General features: G+C 36.1%; 1 protein-coding gene across 2 annotated transcripts in view; it reads right to left on the reverse strand.

Annotated features, from left to right (window-relative positions):
• Nucleotides 1-1,417: 1,417 nt before the first annotated feature.
• LOC106876307 (sprouty-related, EVH1 domain-containing protein 2) overlaps nt 1,418-24,978 on the reverse strand; it is a 191,014-nt gene continuing 167,453 nt past the window's right edge. For both annotated transcript variants that reach the window (XM_014924802.3, XM_089350459.1), the window contains exons 4-5: nt 6,280-6,332; nt 1,418-3,689 (exon numbers count right to left, since the gene is read on the reverse strand). In XM_014924802.3, coding sequence (XP_014780288.1) covers nt 2,790-3,689; nt 6,280-6,332 — 953 coding nt within the window. In that variant the 3' untranslated portion in view covers nt 1,418-2,789. The remainder of the gene's footprint in view (nt 3,690-6,279; nt 6,333-24,978) is intronic.

Here is a 24,978-nt window from a genome sequence, read left to right on the forward strand (position 1 = left end):
TCAGGTTGGGGCACCATCTTGAAGGGTCTTATTGAACAAATTGACCACATTAGTTATATTTTTTAAAACTTAGTACTTATTCTATTGGTCTCCTTTTGCTGAAATGCTAACTTATGGGAAAGTAGACAAACCAACACCGGTTGTCAAGTGGTTGTGGAGAAATACAAACACAAACATACACACAAATATTTGTATGCATGTATGTGCCAATGTATGTACTTAGCTATAATATTGAGTATCTTATATCAATCACGTAATAAAAAGAAACAACTGATACTCAAATTGTAAATCTATGTCCAAAGAAAAAATATGAATTAAAATCAGATTTGGAACAATGGTCTTTACCAGTCAAAATTTCTATTGATTGAGAAAAGGAATCCAAGCATTTGGAAGTTTTATTCTGAATAAATATTTCACAACATAAATTTATCTAAGATTTCAAACGTAACTTAATTTTAACTAGTTAACAATTCTTTAGAATGTAAGTGTTTCTTTTGTTTTTCATTTTTAATCAGCAATTGTTTCTTTTAATGACAATCAATTATCTAAAACATTAGTTGATATCTAAACTGACATATGTCAATGCAAGAAAATTGAGAATATAAATGCTAGGATAACATTAATAGGCTCTCCAAATGAGCTTTCATTTTAACTTGCTGCGTATGCTAGACTAGGTAGGAATGAACTGTATATGATTTATAATATAACTATATTTTATTAGCATTGAAAGAGATATTTATATTAAGTAGTTAGTTATTGTATTTTTGTACAAGAATTCTGAAAAATGAGTTTCTTTAGTACATTAGGTACAATTCATCTTTCATTGTTTGAAATCAATCCACCAGTGTACCAAAGCTGACTTCTTTTCCATTGATCAAAGGATGAAACTGTCAAATCATCTGTATATTGCAGGTGATAAGTTTATATCTGAAATCATCAGATTCTCAAAACTATAGGAAAAATTCTATGGAAGGCAGACGAGAGTGTATAAGTACTCTGATATTCCCTTTGGCACTATCCACAGGTCAAAAATCTTCCCATCTGATTCTAGCAGTTATAGCTAGACTTCACAGAATAATAATAACTGTTTATTTCAAGCGTTTATAGTGATCAATATATTACTATGATTTTAGAATGAATGAGTTAGTATCTAATAATATAAAAAAATAAATTATCTACTCCTCTTCACAAAGGCTTTGCTATAAAGTAACTTGGAGAGGATAGATACTGACAAAAAAAGTTTACTTGCTTTGATTACAAGATGATATGGTTAAGTTAATGAAAGAAATTTTGGGTGAAATGAAAGTGAAGTTCAGACAAATCAAAGTGAACAATGAAAGTGTTATTGCCTGAATTCTATTCCTCTCCGAGCCATTTAGAGCAAAGACCCCAAACAAAAATGAAAACTGCAAAGTGCTACACTTGTTAAACTCAAACATGAACTTTATTTTTTTCCCTTCTCAGGAACACCACATACTAAATCTTGTTTTTCACAGAGAAGAGTTCCAATAATATCAATGTCAAGTAAAACAAAGTTACCTTTCTTGGTACTTGTGAATTTAATATGTAACTGTATATATATATAAATTTAGAAAGTAAGATGCATAACAAGACTTCATATTTATGCAGTTCTGTGTATTTTCTATATAGGAAATATATGTATACATATCTAAATGCATATATATCCACACACAAGCATGTAAATAATGAACGTGAGTATTTGTGGGTATGTGTGATTCTTTTGTATTGTTTAAATGAATATACACTTGTATTTGTAAGAAATGTCTGTGTATGTATGTATATACAAATATTTATACACAAATATGTATATAAGTATGCATATATATATATATATGTATGTATGTATATACATGTACATATATACACACATACATATATATATATGCATATGTATATATATATGTGCGTGTGTGTGTGTATGTATATATATATATACACATACACACACACAGAAAACATATATACAAATATATATGTGCGTGTGAATGAATATACAAAAGTATGTGAGTGTGTGTGTGTGTGTGCATATATATATATATATATATATATATATATATATAAACACACACATACACATACATATTTATATCTGTAAATATGCAGAGTGCGTGTTTTTGTGTGCTTGTATGTGTATATACATGCAGTTATATCCTTATGTATACATATCCATATTTTTCTTATAATTTGTAGAACACACACATACATACACACACACATGCACGCACACACACATATTTGTTTTTATGCTTCATCTCTTGCTTTTCAATATAATATTATTTACTTAACTCTTTCAAATTAATCTTATACATCCACTACCATGTAATTTCATTCAATTTTATTCCAAAATACCTTCTTCATTTCTTTACATACCAAATATCATCTTTATTTCTTTTACTCTGTTACTTATTTATTTATTTATTGGGGCTGGGGGGAAATGCTTCTCTGTCTTCAACTTAAGAAATGGAGGAGGTAAAAAAATTACTCACTTTTTCTCACACCTCACTCAATTCTCTCTTTTTCTCTCTCTCACACTTTCAAATCATCCCATATTTTGTTTTATTTTCGTCTTTTCTGTAACATTGTATGTATGTGTGTGTAATTTTATATATATATATATATATATTAGCACATTCTATGTGGTCTTTGTTTCATTAAACAAGTGCTGATTCCACCTGCTAACATCATTTCCACAAGTGCATGTCCTACACTCAAGTGTATAACTTACTGCTGTCACTGTATCAAGAATGTGGTGACAGCAGTAACCACTCTCAATGCTCTCCACCAGCAAGATGACGACCTCCACAGCAGCCAGACTTTTTGCCACACATATGGCAGCTAAACAGAGGCCAATAGCACCAGATGCATGGTAATAAAAAGGACAGAAATGTCAACATTGTCCATTTTTTACAATTGTTATCGTCCTGAAAATCACAAATGCATGTATGTGTGTACTCCCCTTCTGTGTCTGACATACAGTGATAGATAACACCAGTTGCGCACGTGACACAGCTTACATGTTCAATGCAACTCTTAACTCGGTCAGGTGCATACTGACAGCTCCCTCTGGAGTTGTTTTCCACTGAGAAATTCTCTTGACAATATTTACAGGTGGACATTGGGCTGAGAAGCTTATTTGATTGATGGTTTCCTTTCTGGCGATCTTTTTTCCTTTTGCTTTTCTCTGGCAATGGAGGACCATAACTACTGACAGCATGCCGTTTGAGATCTGGAGGGTGGCGAACTATCTCAAGATTGGGATAGTGATAATCATGATTCTGGTGTCTGGAAAACGTGACATAAGAATATCTGTCCGACATGCCAACATTGTCCGGCTCTAGAAGGGCAACTTCCGATTTTCCACTGATAGAGACAGGTTCATCTTTTATACAGTTATCATCTTTTCCAAAACTGCTAGTCTCAATGCTGTCAGATTTGCTAAAGCTTTTTTCTTCACTTGGAGAGGAAGCTGGATTTGTACAAGGGGTGTGGAGGCTAGGTATGTAAATGCGATGCAAATGGTTTTTCGTAGTTGAGTCGATGAAATGCTCATGCGTTGGTGATGTTGATGAGACAGGTGATGAACAGAGTGCTGGACTGCTAGTTGTTGTTGATGTGGTACTTGCAGACTGAGATGAGCTGTTTTTACGGTCAAGGGGAAGATCTATAGGCTGCATAGTGTTTCAGCAATGCAGTGGAAGAAAAAAAGAAATAAAAGGAAAAATTTAGCAACAGGTATTGTAAAAGTAAAACAAACACAAAACATAAAACCTTAATCAGAAACCACAATAATATACAAATATATCCCCACTTATTTCACCTAAACTTTTCTACATAGTGCCATCAAATCTCTTGTTCAATCCTCATTCATTATACAATTTAATCATCCCCTGCCCTACCCCATATCTAACCATCCAGTTCTTTTGATCCCAGTGCCCTCCCTAACACCTAACATCACCATCTTTACCTTTCTTTTCAGCTCTACCCTAATTACCTCCACCCACTCTTGTATAATACAAGTAGCCATGCAGCCTCTCAAAAATAAGAAACCAGTTCTGACCTCTTCCTTCATGCTCTAACCTTTCGTCACCTTATATAAAGCTGCTTCCCTCTTCACTGTAGTTCCACTCAGATGAAGAGGCGCTTAGTCTTGTGAGTCCCATGGCAACTTCACTAGTGCTGGTGTCATGAAAAATGCATCTGGTTCACTCTGTGAAGAGTTTGGCTTTAGGAATGGCATCCAGTTATAAAAAGTATGTCAACAACAACATTGGAGCACAATGCAGTATGGAAGATGGATATTAACAGATGATGATGATGTCAAAAACTACTTAGAGCCATGAAATATATATCATCATCATATTTCACTATTCTTGACCTAACTGTTACCATACATATGTATGTGTGTGTGTGTGTGTATGTGTGTGTGTGTATGTGTGTGTGTGTGTGTATGTGTGTGTGTGTATGTGTGTGTGTGTATGTGTAAGTATGTATATATATATATATATATATATATATATATATATATATATATATATATATATACACACATACATATATATATATATATATACATATACACACACAAACATACATATACATATATATATGCTTATATATGTGTGCATGCACACACACACACACACATAAGAATGATTTCTCACTGCCTCCTCTACTAAGCATAAAACTAGAAAAGTTTAAGAGCAGCAGAACATTATTGTGGTATCAAAAGATTTCCTATGTGCTTTAACACCGAGCAATTTACAGTGGAATATAACTGACAGTATTGTCATGACATTGACCATACAGAGTTTCTCACAACTGCACATGCAAAATAGGGATAATGAAATGCATGTATTTAGGGTATATAGTCAATGGAATAACACACAGATCAGAAGGTAAAGCAAACTAAAACAAGATTTGAACTCAGAATGTATACAGATTCAACTCAAGCATTTAATAAATGTTGGGTCATAAGGCAACCCCAGTTAAGTAAGCAATGGTTAAATGCATTCCATGATCATCTCACTTTTTTATGAGTATGTAAGACTGTGTACGTCAATGTTGCCTTTCCTTATACAACAAAATAGGGGATGATTTGGAGATTTAGTTGCTATTTCTAGCAGGTCAAGCAACCATGTAAAATTCCCTTGATGGCTCATATGGTGCTGGGGTAAAATATTGATGCACTTTGAGCCAATGTGTAAGGTTCTATGCAAACATATGCTCTGCTACAAGTAGCAGCCAACTCACTCACAAAAGTCTTAAAAAGGGTAATTAATGTGATCTTGGAAGTGGTTAATAGCTAGAAAACTTAAGCTTATAGATCTGTTTAGTCAAAGTTGACTTGGAACTAAACAACAACAGCAGCTGCATTAACCAAAATACTAGTGCTGAGCATATTGCACTGGGACAGAACATACTGTATTTGGTTAACCAATCTGATGTTATGCTCTTTAACTAGATACTACTGTGGTCAGCAGTACAACAAGGCAATTTCCAAGTTTGTACAACTCAGGAGAATAAATTCCATGCAACATACAGTATTTGTACCTGTTAGCATGGTTTGGGAATGAGATTTTATTTGAGGCAGGATTATCTTACAGCTGGATGTTCTTCCTGTCTGTTTTTTTCAAGTAAGGGATTTCTTTATTCCACAGGTCTTCAAACATGCAGAGTGACCAGCCATAATGTGTACAAGAATGTCAACATCAGTGGACAAATGTGGAATATATAATCACTGATACACATTTGTGTGTGCATGCACACACACACACACACACACTGGTCTTCCTACAGTTTCTGTCTACCAAATTCCCTCACATGGCATTGGCTGGTTAGCAGCTGTAGTGCAAAATACTTAATTAAAGTACCACACAGTGGGACTAAAACCCTTAAACCAGCTTGTGAAATGAACTTCTTAACCATGCAGCCATGCCTATTACAGTATAATTATTTTGAGTAAGTTTTTTATGCTCACTTCATTAAATAAGCTAATAGTAATTTAATTATAGTAAGTCAGTCATAAGTTCTTTTACAGCCACAGGTATTGTGCCGAATCACTGATGAAAGCACCCAGTTCTAGTTTTGAGACTGCACTAATTTTCTAATTCGGTTGTACACGCACTTCTGGATCACAGTGATACAACAGCTGGTTCAAAGCAGGTGGTTAAGGACTATGCTTACTACTGAAGAAGACCCAAACCCTCGATATTTACAAAAATGATCAGCTAGGCTAGCTTGTTTTGACTGATAACTTACCTCAAATACATCATCATCTCCCTCTAAAGTAATGTTGGAAGGATCCACAGAACCTGAAATAGAAAAGTAGAAAACAATTTCATATTAAGATTCTTAAAGGCAGAAGTTTATAAAAAAATTTTTATTGAATAAAAAAAAAGAAGAAAAATGGTCATCAACTGCAAAGGAATAAAACAAAAGTTGTTGCAAGTATTTCCTGTAAATTAATTAATAATAGCACTCTTTTATAGCCCCCCCCCCCCCCACTTCTGAGAAAAATCATGTTAGCTATAAACTATTACAATCTTCTGAAAAATATCTGGTATTTTCTTTCTTGGAATTGCAGCCCTTTAGAACCTTCTGCAACTCTCAGGAACTTCTTTTCTGTCAGCATTTTTCTCTGACACCAATACCAAAAGTCTTGAGGTTTGACTTGGATCTACCCAAAATAAATAAATTGCCCCATAAATAAATAAATTAACCTTGATATTACAGGTACTTTGTGGATGCAGCATAGCTGAATAGTTAAGTTTGGTTTGCAGTTGTGAGGTCCTTGGTTCAGTCTCCCTGCATGATATTCTGAAGATTATGTTAACAGTAAATGTTTCTGTAGAATACTCAACCACTTACATACAGATTCAGTTGATCACACAAAAGAATCTGTATGTCAAAACCTACAGAGATCCATTTATGTCATCATGGCTGTTTCAACATCCACTTTTTGATGCTTGCATGGATTAAACAAAATTCATTTCAGCAGATTTTCTACGGCTGGATGCTTTTCCTGTCACCAAACCTCATCTGTTCTAAGGTAATATTCCCCCTAGTCCTTCCAACATAAACAACACATGCCACACATAATTTTACAGAAAAGTGCAAATAAATGACACCAATTGTATAACAGTGAAATTTGTTTACACATAATGTGTGTGGATGTCAAGACAAACATGAACACATATACACACATGCACATATATACATACATATAAGGTGGGCTTCTTTCAGTTGTTGAGAAGCAAACTTCCTTACTTTATTACCCATTCTGTTGAAATATGCTTTCTTTGTTTTAGTTTAATTTTGAAAATAATGAATTTAGTAAACGCTGCTTAACTCTAGTTAAACAAACTTATGATCAAAGGCATTCCAACAATGACCATCCTGTCTTTTTAGGATTATTTAGGATTACATGACTTAATATGTTCCTTTTCATTTTTTTTTTCACGAGAGTAGGATGTGATTTGTAAAAGATTTGACAGCTATTTCTAGCAGATAAAGTAATCATACAGAGAGCCCCTCTTTGGCTTATATTATGGGTAGTGAAGTATGATGATATATCTGATATAACCTTTCTTACTTTTTTTTTTGCTATTGATACCCCAACAGAGCAGCATCTTATCAGTGCCATGCAGGATGACACTATAGAGCTGATGTCAATGCACACACTATACAACTGATGTCAGTTCTTTTTTTTTTTTTGGCTGCTTTTAAATGTCAGCCAATAGGGGTTTTTTAAATGTCAACTCATTAACAAGAAAATTCAGTCAAATAACCAACTTCAAACTAACTATAGTACACATAGTTCTCCCACCGTAGACCAATACATATATACTTCATCATACTGTGAATCAACCTACTTCTGCATGACACATTGTGCTGTGCAGTTCTAGAAGAGACTTTTACTAATTATCATTACATCTTTCATTCAACAGAAGAGGTAAGACTAACAAAGAGAGATTAATTAGTTATTGCTTAATTTGAATCTTCATAGGCACAGGCATGGCTGTGCAGATAAGAAGTTTGTCTCCCAACCACATCATTTTGGTTTCAGCCGTACTGTGTAGCACCTTAGGTTTCTACTGTAGTTCCATGGCAACTAAAGTTTTCCGAGTGGATTTCATAGATGGAAACTGGAAGAAGCTTGTATAGGTGCAGACATGGCCATGAGGTAAGCGGCTTGCTTCTCAACCACACTATATATATATATATATATATATATATATATATATATATATATATATATATATATATATATATATATATATATGTATGTATGTATATATGTGTGTGTGTGTGTTTGTATGTTTTTGTGTGGGTTTGTCCTCCGATCACCACTTGACAACTGGTGTTGGTGTGTTTACGTCACCACAACTTAGCGGTTCAGCAAAAGAGACTGATAGAACAAGTACTGTCAAATGACTGAAACAAACAAAAGAATTAAAGACAGACTATATGTATGTGCACATCTGTTTAGAGTCCATGATAAAAGCATGTCCAGGCTGTTTGTTGTTTGATAGACTGTTGAGATTATTACATCTCTTGGAAACAAGCAAGGTTGGCAACACTTATAAATAAATAAAGCTGACCATAAGAAAACTCCACTGAAATGTACTCTGGTCTGATCCACGCAAGCATGGATAAATTTGATGCTAAAACGATGATGACAGTGATGGTGATGATGATGATCTGGGATTCCCTTCTTACCTATTTTTCTCCTGGTAACCATCACCTGTGGGTGCAGGAATTGATGAGTGATTAACAAGTTCATTTTGCTACCATAAATCCCAGGCTCACTACTGTGTGGCAAATATTTCATGCTTTTAGTTTCCATACCTTTGTATCAGATTTTGATGATGGGAAGGTTTTTTTGTTTGTTTTTTTTGCATAGGCAGTCATTCAGCTTTGGATATGTTCTTATGTTTTGAATAAAGTAACCCTAGTCTTGTGCCTAAAATAACAATAAAGTGGTCATGACTGGAAGGACCTCAATCAAAAGTCTTCTCAAAAAGATGAAGGCAAAGTAGACCCTTGTTTGATTTGAATACTGAATTTTATAAAAATAATAAATGCGCCCTTTTAAAGCTTTGCCAGGCTCATGGGTCCTGTTTCCTGGTTTCAATGGCATATGTGTTCTGCGGCTGGACAGGACGCCAGTCCATCGCAGCGTTACTCACTTTTGCCAGCTGAGTGGACTGGAGCAACGTGAAATGAAGTGTTTTGCTCAAGAACACAATGTGTTGCCCGGTCCAGGAATCGAAACCACAATCTTACGATCATGATGCTGACATCCTAACTACTAAGCCACGTGCCTCCACTGAATTTTATAGGGACTTTTAATTAAGTTAAAGAAGGCATTTAGTTTGTTGCTTGATGGTTTCTGTTTACTCACCAATCCTCTCATAATGATATTTATTTAGTAATGATGGTTTCAAATTTGGCACAAGGCCAGTAGGTCCAGGGGTAGTGGGTAAGTCAATTACACTGGTCCTAGTGCTCAGTTGGTACTTATTTTATTGACACCCAACAAAAAATGAAAGGCAAAGTCAACCTTGGCAAAATTTGAACTCAGAATGGAAAGATGTCAAAATGCCCAGTGTGCTAACAATTCAGTCAGCTCACCCACCTTTATTCAGTAATAATCCTTTCTTCTATAGGCACAAATTTGAGGGAGGGGGATAATCGATTACATCAACCCCAGTATTTTACTGGTACTTAATTTATTGACCCCGAAAGGATGAAAGGCAAAGCTGAGCTTGGCGGAATTTGAACTCACAACGTTGCAACAGGCGAAATACAGCTAAGCATTTCGTCCAGCGTGCTAACGATTCAGTCAGCTCACTGCCTTTTTATTTAGTAATAATGTTAACAATAGTTGGATCTATTTCAAAACGGGGGCACCAGTTTTCATTTATGTTTTATGTAGTGTTTTTGGTACCGAAAAACTTTCAAACTTCGTATACTTATCTATTTTGTGTTATAGAACAGAAAAAAATTTTTGTATTCAAATTTATTTCATGTAAAAAATTGTCTTATTTCGATAATTTCTACTAATCACTGACGTCTATTCAGTTGAAAACAGTTAGCGCTGTAACGGTGTATATCGTATTAATCTCCTAACCCTAACCCTAACTAGACTGTTAACCCTAACCCTAACCCTAAAACTAACCCTAACTCTAGAATCCGAACTCTAAAATTGATACACACAGCGTAGTTTATTATATAAACAATACATGCATATAAATTACGATTAAACCGGATGAAATATGTCACAGGGAATAACATTTTTATGACCGCCCAGCAGTAACTCTATTCAGCTGAATAGACGTCAGTGATTGGTTGAAATTACAGAAATACGACAACTTTAACATGGAATAACTTGCGATGTACGTTTTCTTGTTAAGAAGACTAAGAGTAAAAGATGTTTTATATGACACATTCTACCAGTGTCCCAAGTTTCAAAGTGTTTCGTTAAGAAAATACTGGTGCCCCCGTTTTGAAATAGATCCCAATAGTTTCTGATTTAGACACAAGGCCAACAATTTTGAGGGGAGGGGTTTAGTTGATATCATCAACTCTAGTAGTTGATTAGTACTTTTTATTTTACCAACACTGAAAAGATGAAAAGCAAAATTGACCTGGGTGGGATTTGAACCCAGGATGCTGAATCAACTACCAAAAAATATTCTAACGACTCTGCCAATAATAATACAAGTTTTTGCATTGGAACAAAGGCTTGAAATTTGAGGGGTGGTTATTAAGAGGAATCATCGACAGTACTTGATTGGCAACTTATTTTATCAACGTCAGAGGGATAAACATTAAAGCTAACGTGGGCAGGATTTGAACTAAAAACCAATAGAAATATTGCAAGAAATTTTGTGCCACGTTCTAACGATTCTGTCAATCCAGCGCCTGCAATAACTGTTTTGAACCCTAACATAGGCACAAGAATAACAATTTGAGGAAAAGAGTTTGTCGATTACATTGGCATAGTACTTTACTGGTTCTTTATTTTATTGAAACTAGAGAAGATGAATCTGTGAGATTTTTTTAAAACTCAGAAAGCATTAAAGCCGGGGATATAACAATTTCTAACATGAAAATCATAATTATTTTCGATATCGTGCAACGATGAATTCTACATTTTATATACAAATGTTTAGCGTCTATAACCTTCAGACTTGCTGTCTAACTTTGTATTAATCAGGCAAAATTTCCCTGACGGTAGTATTTTAAGGAATAAGTATTGCTAAGGAAAATAACTCAACCGGCTTGATAGGATGAATTTGGGTAAATAGTGATGTACTGAATGGCGTAGTCAAAAGAAAATACTCGTTTCCTTCTCAGAGCGAGACCTACATACCACCACCACCATCACCGCCGTTGCCACAAGCTAACAAGAGAGCTTCTATGCGATCGTTCTATCCGCTAGAAATAGTAACCGAATCTCTTTCAAACCATACTCAGCTGTCTTGGAAAAGAAATAGGCATATTGGATAATGTAGTCCTAAAAGACAGGATGGCCACATACTTCGAGATGATCTAGATCTAAACATTTATATCAGCAACATCATTCCTGGTGTATAACTACATAGTTCTGTTAAATGTCACGATCAAAGTCAGTTGAAAAGCAGAGTAATCCGTAGTTACTTCCCTTAACTATGTCCTGAGAAATACTGATACAGAGGAATAGAAGACGAGAGAGAGAGAGAGAGAGAAAGGAAGATAGGATGAAATAAAGACAGAGAATGAGATAAAGAAAGGAAGAGAGTGAAAGAAAGAGAAAAAGAGAGATAGAGCAAAGAAAACAAGGTAAAAGACAGAGAGTAAGGGAGACAGAATGAAAGAAAGACAAGCACAGAGACAGGTGTGAAGATGAAGAAAGAGGTGAGAGAGGGAAAGAAAGCCATAAAGAGGTGGTAGCGGAGAGGCTGGGAGAACTCATTCAGTACGGTATGACTAATTTTCTCCGGGTACCAGGTCAGAGCTCTGGTAGTTTTCAAGAGGTAGGAGGGCTATTTTCAGACTGTAACTAGGTAGACACCTACCTACCTAGAAAGCTTCTTGTCTAGCTGTTTACATTTCTCTCGATACTTTCACAGACAAAATACGCATACACAGACAAGCATATATATAAAAAAAAATATATAAAAAAAAACAATTCACATACTCAGAAACAGATCATACATAATTATTAAACGTATACTTCACACACACACACACACAAATAAATAGATACTGTACTGTTCGTTTGTTGACAGGATCAGCAAAAAAAAAAAAAAAACCTACTTAATTTTCATGAGTGACCCATAACTTCTGTATTAAATGATATATGCGTATGTGTATATACAATTACACAGGTGAACTTCTACATACATTAACCGAACACTCTGACAATGCACACACTCATCTGTGCGCGCGCTTGCGCGAAGTTAAGTCTGTGTCGAACCGACAGACCCATTTTACAGCGGAGTCTATAGTCCGTTGCTCAAGAACACAATGCACCGCCTGATTGGGTAATCGAACCTATAAATTGATGATCGTGAGCTCAACAACTTAAACATTAGGCTATACACATATACACTATGTGTATGTTCCGGCGGAACCAAATCTGCGACTCGGGTTCGGTTCCCTGTTACAACTTACTCTTTTAAACCCATCAAACCTCCAGTGCAAGATCTCTAACCTTAAGACAACTAACTACTTGTCGCCAGTCTGGGAGACCCTGACTAACCAATAATAATAATAATTTTTCTAATATTGGCATAAGGTCAGCAATTTTGAAGATAGGTGACAAATCAATTCCATTGACCTTAGTGCTCAACTGTAACTTATTTCATCAAGGGATGAGTCGAAGCCAACGTCGGCCAGAATTTGAATTCAGACTGAAAAGAACCGGAAGATATGCTACAAAGCATTTTGTCCGATGTGCTAACGATTCTGCCAGTTCGCTGACGATACTGTTGGGATTACATAAAAAGCAAGTAAAGAAGCGAAATAACGGGGAATGGAGTGGGGGAAATTTCCCCACTAAGAAGGGAATTTCACAAAATCATTGTCACCTTGATCACTAAGATAAGAGACCCTCTCGTAATTGTTCTCTTCCAGTCTGTAGGTGCACGCTCAGAGCAGGCATTAACTCGGACCATGCTCGCCACTCTCAATCCACACCTATCTATCCTTCAAAAGCCCATAAACTGGTCTCCTTAATGCTCATTCAATCTGCTAGTAATAACGACCGAATAACAGCCCTGAGTCTTTAAAAAGGAAACATGCACTGGATAATGTAGTTCAAGATATGCTATGCCTGAACAAAAATAACAACCAGCTACCTGTAGCATCGATCGTTTAGAGACGGCACTTTATCTAAGAAATTTGTGGTAATAAGCAATAAATTCCAAGATACCATTCTTAAACTTCTTCAATTACTTGTCTGAATGAATAGAAACAGAAGTGTACAGACGATTAATAAACTCCTCAACTATAAGATGACACTCAACAATGTTTTATTTATAGACACGTGAAGTTGTGTTGCTCTCTTTTGAAAAATGTCTAGACTAAGGTACTTTAGCTATAATATATTTTAGTCCATTAAGCTAGACTGTAGAATCTAACTTAAAAGGAAAGGACTCCTTTACGATCGCTGATGAAACCATTGGCTTGCAATGGGCTTAAGCACAACCAACTATGAAGCTCAATATATATGGTAGATAGAAGATGGCACCGGCATACAGAAAGAGCAGTCACCACTGAAAAGAATGATGAGCTCACTGTTACAAACTGATGATTTGAACCTAGGGTGGAGTGAGATAAAAGAAACAGAAGTGTGAAAATGTTACTCAAAAATTTGAAAATATCAACTTTCCATTCTCAACATATATGACAGAATACAAGATTGAAATCAGAAATTATGAATCTGATTAATTAGAACCTGTACGTCTGGATCTTATATGGCTGGCAGATAAATTATGAATAGATAAAATTTTGCATAAGCAGTCGGACGAGGGTGGGAGCAAGTTATTAGGCCTCAGAAGGGTTGGGTTGCAAACCACTAGATCTAGTAAGAGAGATACTACAGAGGGTGGGCCATTCACCTAAACACATAAAGCTAGAGAAGAGAATGTCAATGATGAAAGGGTAAAGGTGGAAGCATATAAAATAAAATCAGCAACAGGAGAGTGCGGAGTAGAAGTAGGAGGAGAAAGAAACTGAAGAAGGAAGAGAGGAGGCGCAGGGGAAAGTAGCAGATTAATGAGGAGAGTAAAGAGGGAGGATGAAAGAGCCTAACAGTAAAGAGTGAGGTATGAGAGGGAAAGTAATGGGGTTAACGAAAAGGGAACGAAGGGACTGAGTAACAAGAGAGGGGTGGTGGTGGTAATGATGGAAGTATAAAGCAATGAATTAAGAAAATATAAACTAAGAACGAAAAAATGTTATTTTTATCATTTTAAGACACACATACATACATATATTAAAAATTTAATGATATAAGAGGAAGTTGCAGATAAAGGTATAAGTAAAAGAAAAAAAGTAGTTGTGTTGCGGAAAAAAAGAAAAACACGAGGATTATGGCAAGTAACTGGAAGTAGACGGTTCTGATAACAAAAAAAGTTGGGATATGTTCCTCCCCTCACCCGAGAGAAATAGAAGGAAAAAAAACGAAAAATTAAAATGAAGAGAAGAGACGAGAAAGAGAGAGAGTGTACTTGCAAGAAAGAAAGATAAAGTTAGGAGAAGGAGGGGGGAAGAAGGATGGGTGACAGAGGGAGTGAGAGGTGGGCAAGCCCCACGAAGGCAGTCTTAGAGAAACACATGGATAATTTTAATCAGATTCGCTTCCTGTCAGTAAGTTAAGACAGTTAGTTCAAAAGTTCAAGCGAAGAGGGAAAAACTTTGTGTGTGTGTGTGTATGTATAAATGTAACATGCATACAAAACAACTATTTTAGAATATACATACGCTTAGTAAAAGCAGAAATGGCCTAGCTTATTTTTTTAATACTCTACCCTTTTTCTAAATAGATAGTGCAAAAACTTCACCATTATCATTACTTTTTTGCAGATGTTGTCAGTTTATAGGGATGTAAGTTAACTTCTTAGCCATGTTGAATGCTTTATGACTGTTAATAATAGTTTTGTCACAAATAACAGCAATACTAAATGTCTGAAAGAGGTATAGGCTGCGGTGGGTTACATAGCGAGGCGGGGTTACGGTGGTGACAATCTGTCATGGTTAGCAAGAGGCACAACTTGCATCTCCCACAAGTGACAAGTGATCAACAAACCAGCTCCCTGACACCAAGCCGGAATGGCGGCAATGGTAGAAGAACGCAAGTTCACAGCAAAATCGGATTGGAACGTCCCTGGAACTCCAGTGAGTCGGTTGCACCTGAATGGTTCTGTTTGAAGGAATGTAAGCAAATACAATTACAATAGGCCCACATACAACGCTTGTGGAAGGAGAGTGCAACCCAGTGCTTTCTGTTCCCAGAGAGAAAGAGAAACAGATTTAAGCAATGATTTCAGTACCTCCATCAGAGCGACATCAGTCGGAGAAAAAGCAGAAGCTACAACTATGACAACAATCACCCACGAAAGAGTCTCCGGTGGACTATACTCCTTAATAAAGCAATAATCACACAACCAGGTACGCAAGGTCAAGCTAAGATATACACGGACATAGCCTTGACATCTCCTAAGTCATGAAATAAAAAAAAAGTTTTAGGGAAGAGACAGAGAAGTAGCATCTTTTATCTTTTACTTGTTTCAATCATTAGACTGCGGGCTTGCTGGGACACCGCCATGAATTTTTTGTTGAACGATCGACCTAAGTATTTATTATTATTTTTTAAAGCCTGGTACTTATTTTGCCAAACCGCTAAGTTACGGGAACGTTAACACACCAACATAGGTTGTCAAGAGGTGGTGAGGGACAAACACAGACACAAAGACGCACAAATACTTATATACGAAAGCTTCTTTCAGTTTCCATCTAACAAATCCTCTCACAAGGCTTTGGTCAGCTCGAGGTCATAGAAGACACTTCTAGCCACAGAATTAAAGAAAGATCAGATAAGTTAAACCAGTAATCATGCTCTCAAGATACAAATGTTTGGAAGCTCGAAGTTTTGCAAAAATAAAAAAGAGCGTATACGGGACAAATAAGGGATATACAAAGAATCCCAAGACGAAGGTACTTGAGGGGCACATGAAGCATTCCTAAGTTAACAAGTCTTAAAACTTTGGATTGCCAATACTATAAACAAGGTAGATAACTTCCCCTTATCTTTTCACAAGCAAACATATGGGAATTAAAGAGTGTGATGTGTAAATAAGTGAACTTAACTTGGGAATCGGTGCAGAAGGGACATCTGCTAAATTGTCTCAGATCACTAAGGCTAGATCAATCGCTCGCCCTCCTGGTCTACAACGAGATCCATGCTTCGGGACCGATGCATTGATCTAGAGCAGCGTTTTTCAAACTGTGGGTCCCAATCCTTCAGTAGGTCGCGACAAACAAGTTAGAAAAACGCTGATCTAGAGCAGTGCTCCACAACCTTTTTTCACTTGCGGTATACTTACATTCTTTTCAAAATTCGGCGGCACACCTGAACTAAAAATATAACTAAGTATAGGGGGGAAAAATTATATTCAGGTTACACTGCGGCATACCTAGCATCGTCTCGTGGCACATCAGGGTGCCGCGGAATACCTGTTGCGGAGCACTGATCTTCATAGATTCAGATAATGGGTCTTTGATGTGGAAAAGCTTCTTCGTTGACTTGATTTGTTCAGTGTCCATGCACTGCTGATTTGTAGGTTTATGTGAAACATCCATTACCATATGCAACACGAATTCACCTATCAATTCAGCCAATCAGGAAGATCCGCCCATCGCTTTCTAGTTTTTTTTTTTTAAAGGACGGAATTATTTTGTTTTGTTTTTCGTGGTGACTATGGTGAAGGCGGCTGAAAGATCAAAGGATAAAACTTGCATAAATTTCTTCAAGTACCACTGGTAGATTTAGTAGATAGAGAGAGGCACTCCCTTCTGGTGAATTTAGTAGAGCTAGTGAAGCACTGGAGTCAATGTAATTGACTAAAACCCGCTTCCCACGAAAATTTCAGGCCTTGTGCCTATAGTAGAAAGTATTAAGGCAGCAAGCTGGCGGAATTGTTAGCACGTTGGCCGAAATGCTTAGCGGTATTTCGCCCATCTTTACGTTCTGAGTTCAAATTCCGCCGAGGTCGACTTTGTCTTTCATCCTTTCGGAGTCGATAAATTAAGTACAAGTTGTGTACTGGGATAGATCTAATCGACTGGGACCTCCCCATAAATTTCAGGCCTTGTGCCTATAGAAAGGATTATTATTATTATTATTATTATTATTATTATTAGTTGTAGTAGTAGTAAGAATATGCGGAGGAGGAAAGGTCGGTGGATTGGTAGAATCCTCAGCACATCGGACAAAATGCTCTTCATATTCTGAGTTCAAATTTTACGAGGTCAACTTTACCTTTCATCCATCCGGGATCAGTATATGTGCCTACATAAGAAAACATCATTTATTATATCTATTGCAATACATTAGAACGGCTGTGTAGAGAGTATAGTGAAATCAGACTAGTTAAAGTAGTAAACGCTTATTAAATAAAGTTCGCTGCAGCCACTTTTCTAACATCAAATATAACCGAACGGAAAGGCTAAAATGGACTGTCTTCACACTCTTGTGTGAATTATTAACAATAAAATAAAATTAAAAAGATATAATGAATTGAAATACCAGTGATATAGAGACGGGGTCAATTCAATATACGAAACCCCCTTTCTCAAGAAGAAAAAAAGTTACTGCTACTGCTATTACAGCTGCCAACACCACCAGTTGGTAGTTTGCTATTCAAGATTACTTGTTACATACACCGACAGGATGATTTAGTGGGAACCAAACAGCAAGCAACTCAACTAACTACAAGCATTTTAAATAGCCCTACCAACCCACTTTATTTATTTATATATGTATGTGTGTTTTTTTTTTTACACAAGCCTTGGTTGTAATCACCACCACCACTAGATATATTTTCTTCAGTTTTTATATAATTCTTTACTGCACACAAGTCTCTCTTTTTTTTTCTTATATATTGTGAGCCTTTACCACTGCCGAAGCAGCACAAAAAAAAAATTAAAAAAAAAAGAAAAATACCAGCAACAACAAACTACACGACTACTAAATAAATCTTAGCGCTTATAACATTAAGGAATGTGAGAGCAGTGGGAGGAGATCTGTACAGCAACCAATAGGCAACAAGGAGTTTTGACAGTTTAGAAGTTGTGCGAAACTTTTCAGATCGGTGAAGCTCTCTTCGTTTTCCCCTAACTTCAATCCTTTGCTTAACTAACACTCATACCTCCACCCACCTCTCTCTTTCCATCTCCCTCCACAAACACACACAACTACGGGATTTTTTGTATAATTCACATTAATTAGGTAAACTTAAAAGTTGTTATATATATATATATATATATATATATATATATATATATATATAGCATGCTACGTTTATATTTGCACATAATGTGATTAAAACGTTTCTCTCTCTCTTCACACTTCAAATTTCGACGCAAGGAAAAATAAATGAAAAAGACAACTATGTTAACTTTACGGTGGAACAGTAAACTTGTAGTTAACTGAATAACCTGGATCAAATTAACAGGCACTGCTGCCAAGCTAAAGTGAATAAAAAAAAATGACCCAGTCTTCATATAGACAGCAAGGGTAATAATTATAATAAAATATAAATTAATACGTGAAATTGAAGGAAATAATGCAGAGATGCATTAATAGCACTCTATGGATGCATTATATACGCCCATATATATATACATACATGCACACACATCTGTGTGTGTGTGTGTATATATATATATATATATATATATATATATATATATATATATATATATATATATATACATGCACACACATCTGTGTGTGTGTGTGTGTATATATATATATATATGCGTGTATTTTTCAAGCCTCTGAAATCAAGGAAAAATTCGCACAAGTGCTTTTACTTATTTTTTCTTTCTTTCATACAAGGCAACAAGTATCCCAGCATTCCAAAGTAGCGCCAACATTGCGCTTGTCGATGTCACCAACACCGTCATGTAATTGTAATCCAACTTCCTTTTCCGTTCTCGGCCTACTCCTTTTCTCTCACTCTCTTTCTCCTCCTGTTGCGTGAGAAATAGAGAGGGAGAGAAAGAACAAACGACAGGAAATTATATATATGTATATGCATATATACGCACACATGTAAATCTATAATTTCCTGTTGCTCACCCCTTATGTTTGTGTGTATAATGTTTCTGAAATGCTTTAAAATTTACAGTTTTGTAAATTATGGCCGTGACACTAAATAAAATACGAACGGCGTAAAGTAACCTGGTACCGTAACAATTATATGTTCAGTTACAGCCCAGGACCTGTAGGCTTTGTGTTCGGCCTAACAAAATACGTTGCATATAAGTAATCTATGAAAGAAAACTTTCTTTCATAAAGTGACATACACAATTCATTCACTCGTGTCAACCATTCACGTACCTGCTTTGTAAAGTCTTGACAGGTTAACGCAAATAAACACACACACATGTGATATAGCCACACACACACACTCTCTCTAACTATATGTGTGTGTAAAGAGAGATGTTTGTAAATTGGTTGTTAATGACTCACATGGCCATTACTCGGAGTTTAGACACGAAAGCACACGTTTTTGGTGGCCGCATCAAGTATAAGTTTGGCTGCGCTTGGGTTCAAACGTGACTCCTTATTGGTTGCAGATAGGCTTGATACTCGTTGGATAAGTCGGGTCATGTGATGAAAGTCGCTGCATAAATCCCTACAAAGCTTTATTAAATTGTCAAATTGCTACAGAGTGTAGAGCGATAATTCTGTCAGTAAGGGCATTATTTTCGAGTTGGTTGGAACTGACCCCAAACAAAATTTCTCTTGTGACGGCAAATCATAACTCAGCTCAGATTTTCTGTTGGAGAATGTCGTAGGCTACTTTACGATATGAATTCTCTCAAACAGAGATTACCATTATGTATCTTACATGAATATGGAATGACAGTAACGACACTGTTTCAAATAAAGTGAGGCAGTCATATGTTTGGTCTCTAAGCTTCCAGATAAAATGGGCAAGGAAGTGAAGTTTCGAAGAATCCCCTGTCGCTGGACATGCAGAAGTTCTGATCTTGTCTATACCATCTTTTGAAGTCATTAGCAGTAAGTCCCCTATCTGGTGGGTGTGTATAGTTCTCCATACACCATGACCTTGGAAAGTCCAAACGAGGTGACAGTATGTATCTACAGGGAATTCCTTTTGCTATAATTATGGACCTAGTAGCAGGCACAAGCAGGAAAGCCCTGCTCATAATGACCCACCACAACCGAAAACATACATCCTCAGAGCCCCTACGCTAGTAACCCAGCAATAATTGTCAAAACAGGTTCACTTGCCCACTTCACTTAGAGGCTCAGACACGACTTCCTCAGCATAACTTGGAACAATGTCAATAGCTTCCCTCCGGTATTTGCAGACAATGTCTGTCCGAGAAACTACATATATCCTTTCGCTGCCCGTTGTATTCTTTAAAAGAAAATCTGAAATTATCATAGACGTGTTTTCGTTTCAGGTCAATGATTTGTGTTCTGTTTATGTTTTAAAAGTGTGTTTTAAGCTTTTTTTAATTGGTGTGGTGTCTGATGCATTTGCATCATATATGTATATATATATTCCATGTTCACATATATCTATATACACATCCACTTTATAAGTAGCTACATTCATACAAATATGCACACCTACATGTAAACATTCGAATGAAGTTTCTTCAATTAACGATACACATGAAAACAAAAACAAAACATACACGCGCATGCGAAAACACTCACGCAAGCGCTGTATATATAAAAAAAAAAATACAAATATGTTATCTTAGCCGTCACTCACAAGCAGACGGATAGCTGCCTTCTTCGGTCCCTGGCACATGGGGGGGGGGGAACTGCCTGTACGCCACATCAAATAGTTTGAGAAGCATTGGTCTAGATTTCCTTTTCAGCTGAGTTGACTGGGGCAACGTTGTATCCTTGCTCAAGGTCACAACATGCTGTCCAATCCAGGAATTGAACCCACGGCTTTACGATCGTAAACGTAACACCTTAACCGTTAGGCCAGGCGCATTCACAAAAATTTTATAAAGTAGATAATAAATGAATATAAAACACATCTAAAAGAAGACATAAGTGAGTGGAAGAAAGTGATGAAAAGACGGTTAGAAGTTAGTTGTTTGTTAACAAGACGTAAATGAGATGAGACAGGACACAAGAAAGAACAAGTGAAGAGTTCAATGCATTACGTACTTCTATAAACGAAACATATATAAGGATAGATATTTATGTTCTCTCTCTCTCTCACACACACACACGTATGCATACATATACACGCACACATACATGCATATATACTTACTTATGTATATACATGTATAGTGAGGGAATGAACGGAGGTAATAAGAGGGCACTGTAAGATGCTGCAATCCAATGGTGGTTACCCGTAAAAGGTATGATGTACTTAGTGAGAAGTTGTACTTTAAATGGAGTTACTTGTGAAAGATGCCGTAAGCAATTATTAAGAGGGTGTGCAACGGTGTGTGTTCGTCCTTTACGAGTATAGGCATATATATATACACGAGTCTGTTCACATAAGGGCACGCACAAACTCCCCCATTTGAAACCATATTCATTTTAACATGTTAAGAAATGTAAGCTACGAAGATTTACATATGTATGTAAGTTCTGACACGGTTCTTATGTGCAGCGTAAAAGTACGTATTCATGTAATTTTCGTGGTGTGATTCTTTCGCATGGTTCAAACAGACATAAGCGGCGGAGATGTACATAAATACCCGTAGAGTGAAATGTATATAGGCCAAGTGAGGGTTGTAAACAGTGGTGAATGGAAGAAGAGTGAGGTGCTGCAACCTAAGTGACAGTTACCTGTAACAGGTACAGTGTATGAAATGACAAGCAATACTTAACAAAAACTAAAAGAAGAGGGCATTCTGTAAAAAGGAATGGTATGTAATTATTGATGCAGTGGTGTAGTAAAGCTGTTAGTGAATGAAAATGAGTTTCAAGAATAGTTAAAACAACATAAAAAGAAAACAAAAATACGAAGACGAGCTTGAAGGTAGCTCAGTGTATAAGCGATGGTAAAAATAACAGTATAAGAAAATTTTCGTGATAACAAAATGAAAGTAAATGTTCGCAGTGTGTACTTTCTAGAGGACAAGAAGAGATTAATTTCAGCTAAGAGTTTAATGAATTCTAAGCTGAATTTAGTTTTTTCTTGCTCTCATCTAAGTATGTTGCGTTTTTTTTTTTGTCTTTAGATAAAGACTATTTCAATGCATTGATGTACGAGAACAATTTCGATAGATTCCTGTCCTTCTGGCCCCAAATATACCGTGAGAAAGAAAGAAAGAAATAGAAAGAGGGAAGAGTCGTATTTTTTCGTGGTCGTCTCTGAAGGAGTAGATATACTGGTTAAATCTTATTTTCAAAGTTTCTCAGTAAAATCTATGGAACATTATTCACTGGTACCTCCAATAGAAGCTTTCCAGTACATTATACTTTCCAGGAAGATACCATTTCGTAGACAAGAGTTAAGATTTGTTCACTGTTTATTTTAGCTAGAGAAAATGAAGCCACCATCAGATGCTACTTTTACTAAAGATATTTTGGAATGCATTAGATTTGTAAAAAGATCAGATGACTTTTGAACTGTTTGAGGTAAATGGTGAGTTAAGCTAAATTATTTTCTTGTCCTTGTCACTCTCGGTGGTTGCATGCGCACAGGCGCATGTGTATTTATATATACCTACACACATTCGTCTATTTCCCATTTAATATTTACATTATATCAGTGAGCTTTCACGTGGCTTTGACGGTAAATTTTAGGGCGTTTCATTATATATGCTACATATGTAGGCTTAATTTTTTGGACCTTCAGTTCAAAAAACCTCTAAGCCATTCAGTCACTCTTGTAGCAATCTCAGTTAATAAAATCACACACATACGTATGTATGTATTTGTAGTGAACTAGAGTATATTTATAGAATTATAAAATGGCAAGTTGGCAGAGTCATGCAGTATATATTCCAACAATCTGAGTTCAAACCTCACAGTGCTCTAATATGACTTTCAGTCTAACAAGCATTGATAATCAAAATTTCAGCCAGTCTAGTATTGAGGTCAGTTTGGATCTTTTTTAAAACGGGGGCCACATTTTTCATTAACGAAACACTTTGAAACTTGGAACACTGGTAGAATGTGTCATATAAAACATCTTTTTCTCTTAGTCTTCTTAAAAAAAAAAAAAGAAATCCCTAAGATATTCCATGTTAAAGCTGTCGTATTTCTGTAATTTCAACCAATCACTGACGTCCATTCAGCCGATATACATTAAGTGCCGACTACATAAACAAACGATTCTGAAACAATTAACCCTAACCCTAACCCTAACCCTAGAGTTAGGGTTAGGGTTAAAGCAAATTTAAAATGAAAAAAGCAAATAAAACGAAGGTATGGAGATTAAATACGCTTTACATCGCTTAATCAGCCAAAGGAGTAAATGTAAACAACTGAATACTTGTCAGTGATTGGTTGAAATTATCGAAATAAGACAATTTTTTACATGAAATAAATTCGAATACAAAAATATTTTTCTGTTCTATAACACAAAATAGATAAGTATACGAAGTTTGAAAGTCTTTCCGTACCAAAAACACTACGTAAAACATTAATGAAAGATGTGGCCCCCGTTTTAAAATAGATCCGTCAGTTTTTCTGTCTTTCTTGATGGTGATATATTTATGAAATATATTTATCCATTTGTCTGTCTGAATGTTTGAGGTGAAGAATTAAAAAAAAAACCCACACTGTACAGGCTTTCATACTGACAGCCATATTAAGAAATCAGAATCCAAACAAATGAAACAAATAAAAAAGGAGAAAAAGAATAAGAAAAATACAAAAGTGCCACTCATTCTCAGTATATCTGTTCCCAGTAGACACTCGCTGTAGGGTTTCATTGCCACGTGTTTTTTAAGCCATTGGAACATCCAAGATAATTTAAAACATGACATGTTATTATTATCCCCAGAATAATAAACAATTTCACATGCAGGTGAAATAGACTATATTCACTCACGATCAACAACAATTACCTATAGGTCTAAATCTGTTGACCCATTCTTACACCCCCCTCCAGGAACATATACATACACATTGTATGTCTGTGAGTGTGTGTAAGGGGTTGGCAATAAGCAGAGAAAGCATTGGGTTGCAAGGTCCCTTTAGCTATGTCTTACTGACGACTATTCAATCTCTCTAGCACTGGTGCCACATGAAAATGCATGCAGTATACTCTGTAAAGTGGTTAGCAATAGGAAGGGCATTCAACTATAGAAACCAAGCCATATGACATATACAAGCACCAGTCTTTAGGAGCAGCAGTTCCCAGTAAGAAATGACCCAGATTGTCATGATTTGTTCAACCCATGCCAGCATGGAAAGCAGAGACAAAATGCTGCTGATGATGATAATGATATATGGGCTTATAAGGCCAGTTTTTTTGATTCTGTGGTGTATACATGAGTAATCCAGTCCACTGCAGCTAAGTCAACCAGAGCAATGCGAAATAATGTGTTTTGATGAACTTGTGTCCTACTTAATATGTCTACTCTGAAAATGGCTCAGTCCACTTAGCTGTCAAGAACCTGTGCATGGTAGAAAAACACAATTCCCCATTGTAAACATTGGCAATTAACTATAGGAAAATCTACTTGCAGTAGATTAGATTCCTAATTTACAGCGAA

This window comes from Octopus bimaculoides, chromosome 4 (genome assembly GCF_046866305.1).
Source record: "Octopus bimaculoides isolate indiv1 chromosome 4, ASM4686630v1, whole genome shotgun sequence".
Lineage (NCBI taxonomy): Eukaryota > Metazoa > Mollusca > Cephalopoda > Octopoda > Octopodidae > Octopus > Octopus bimaculoides.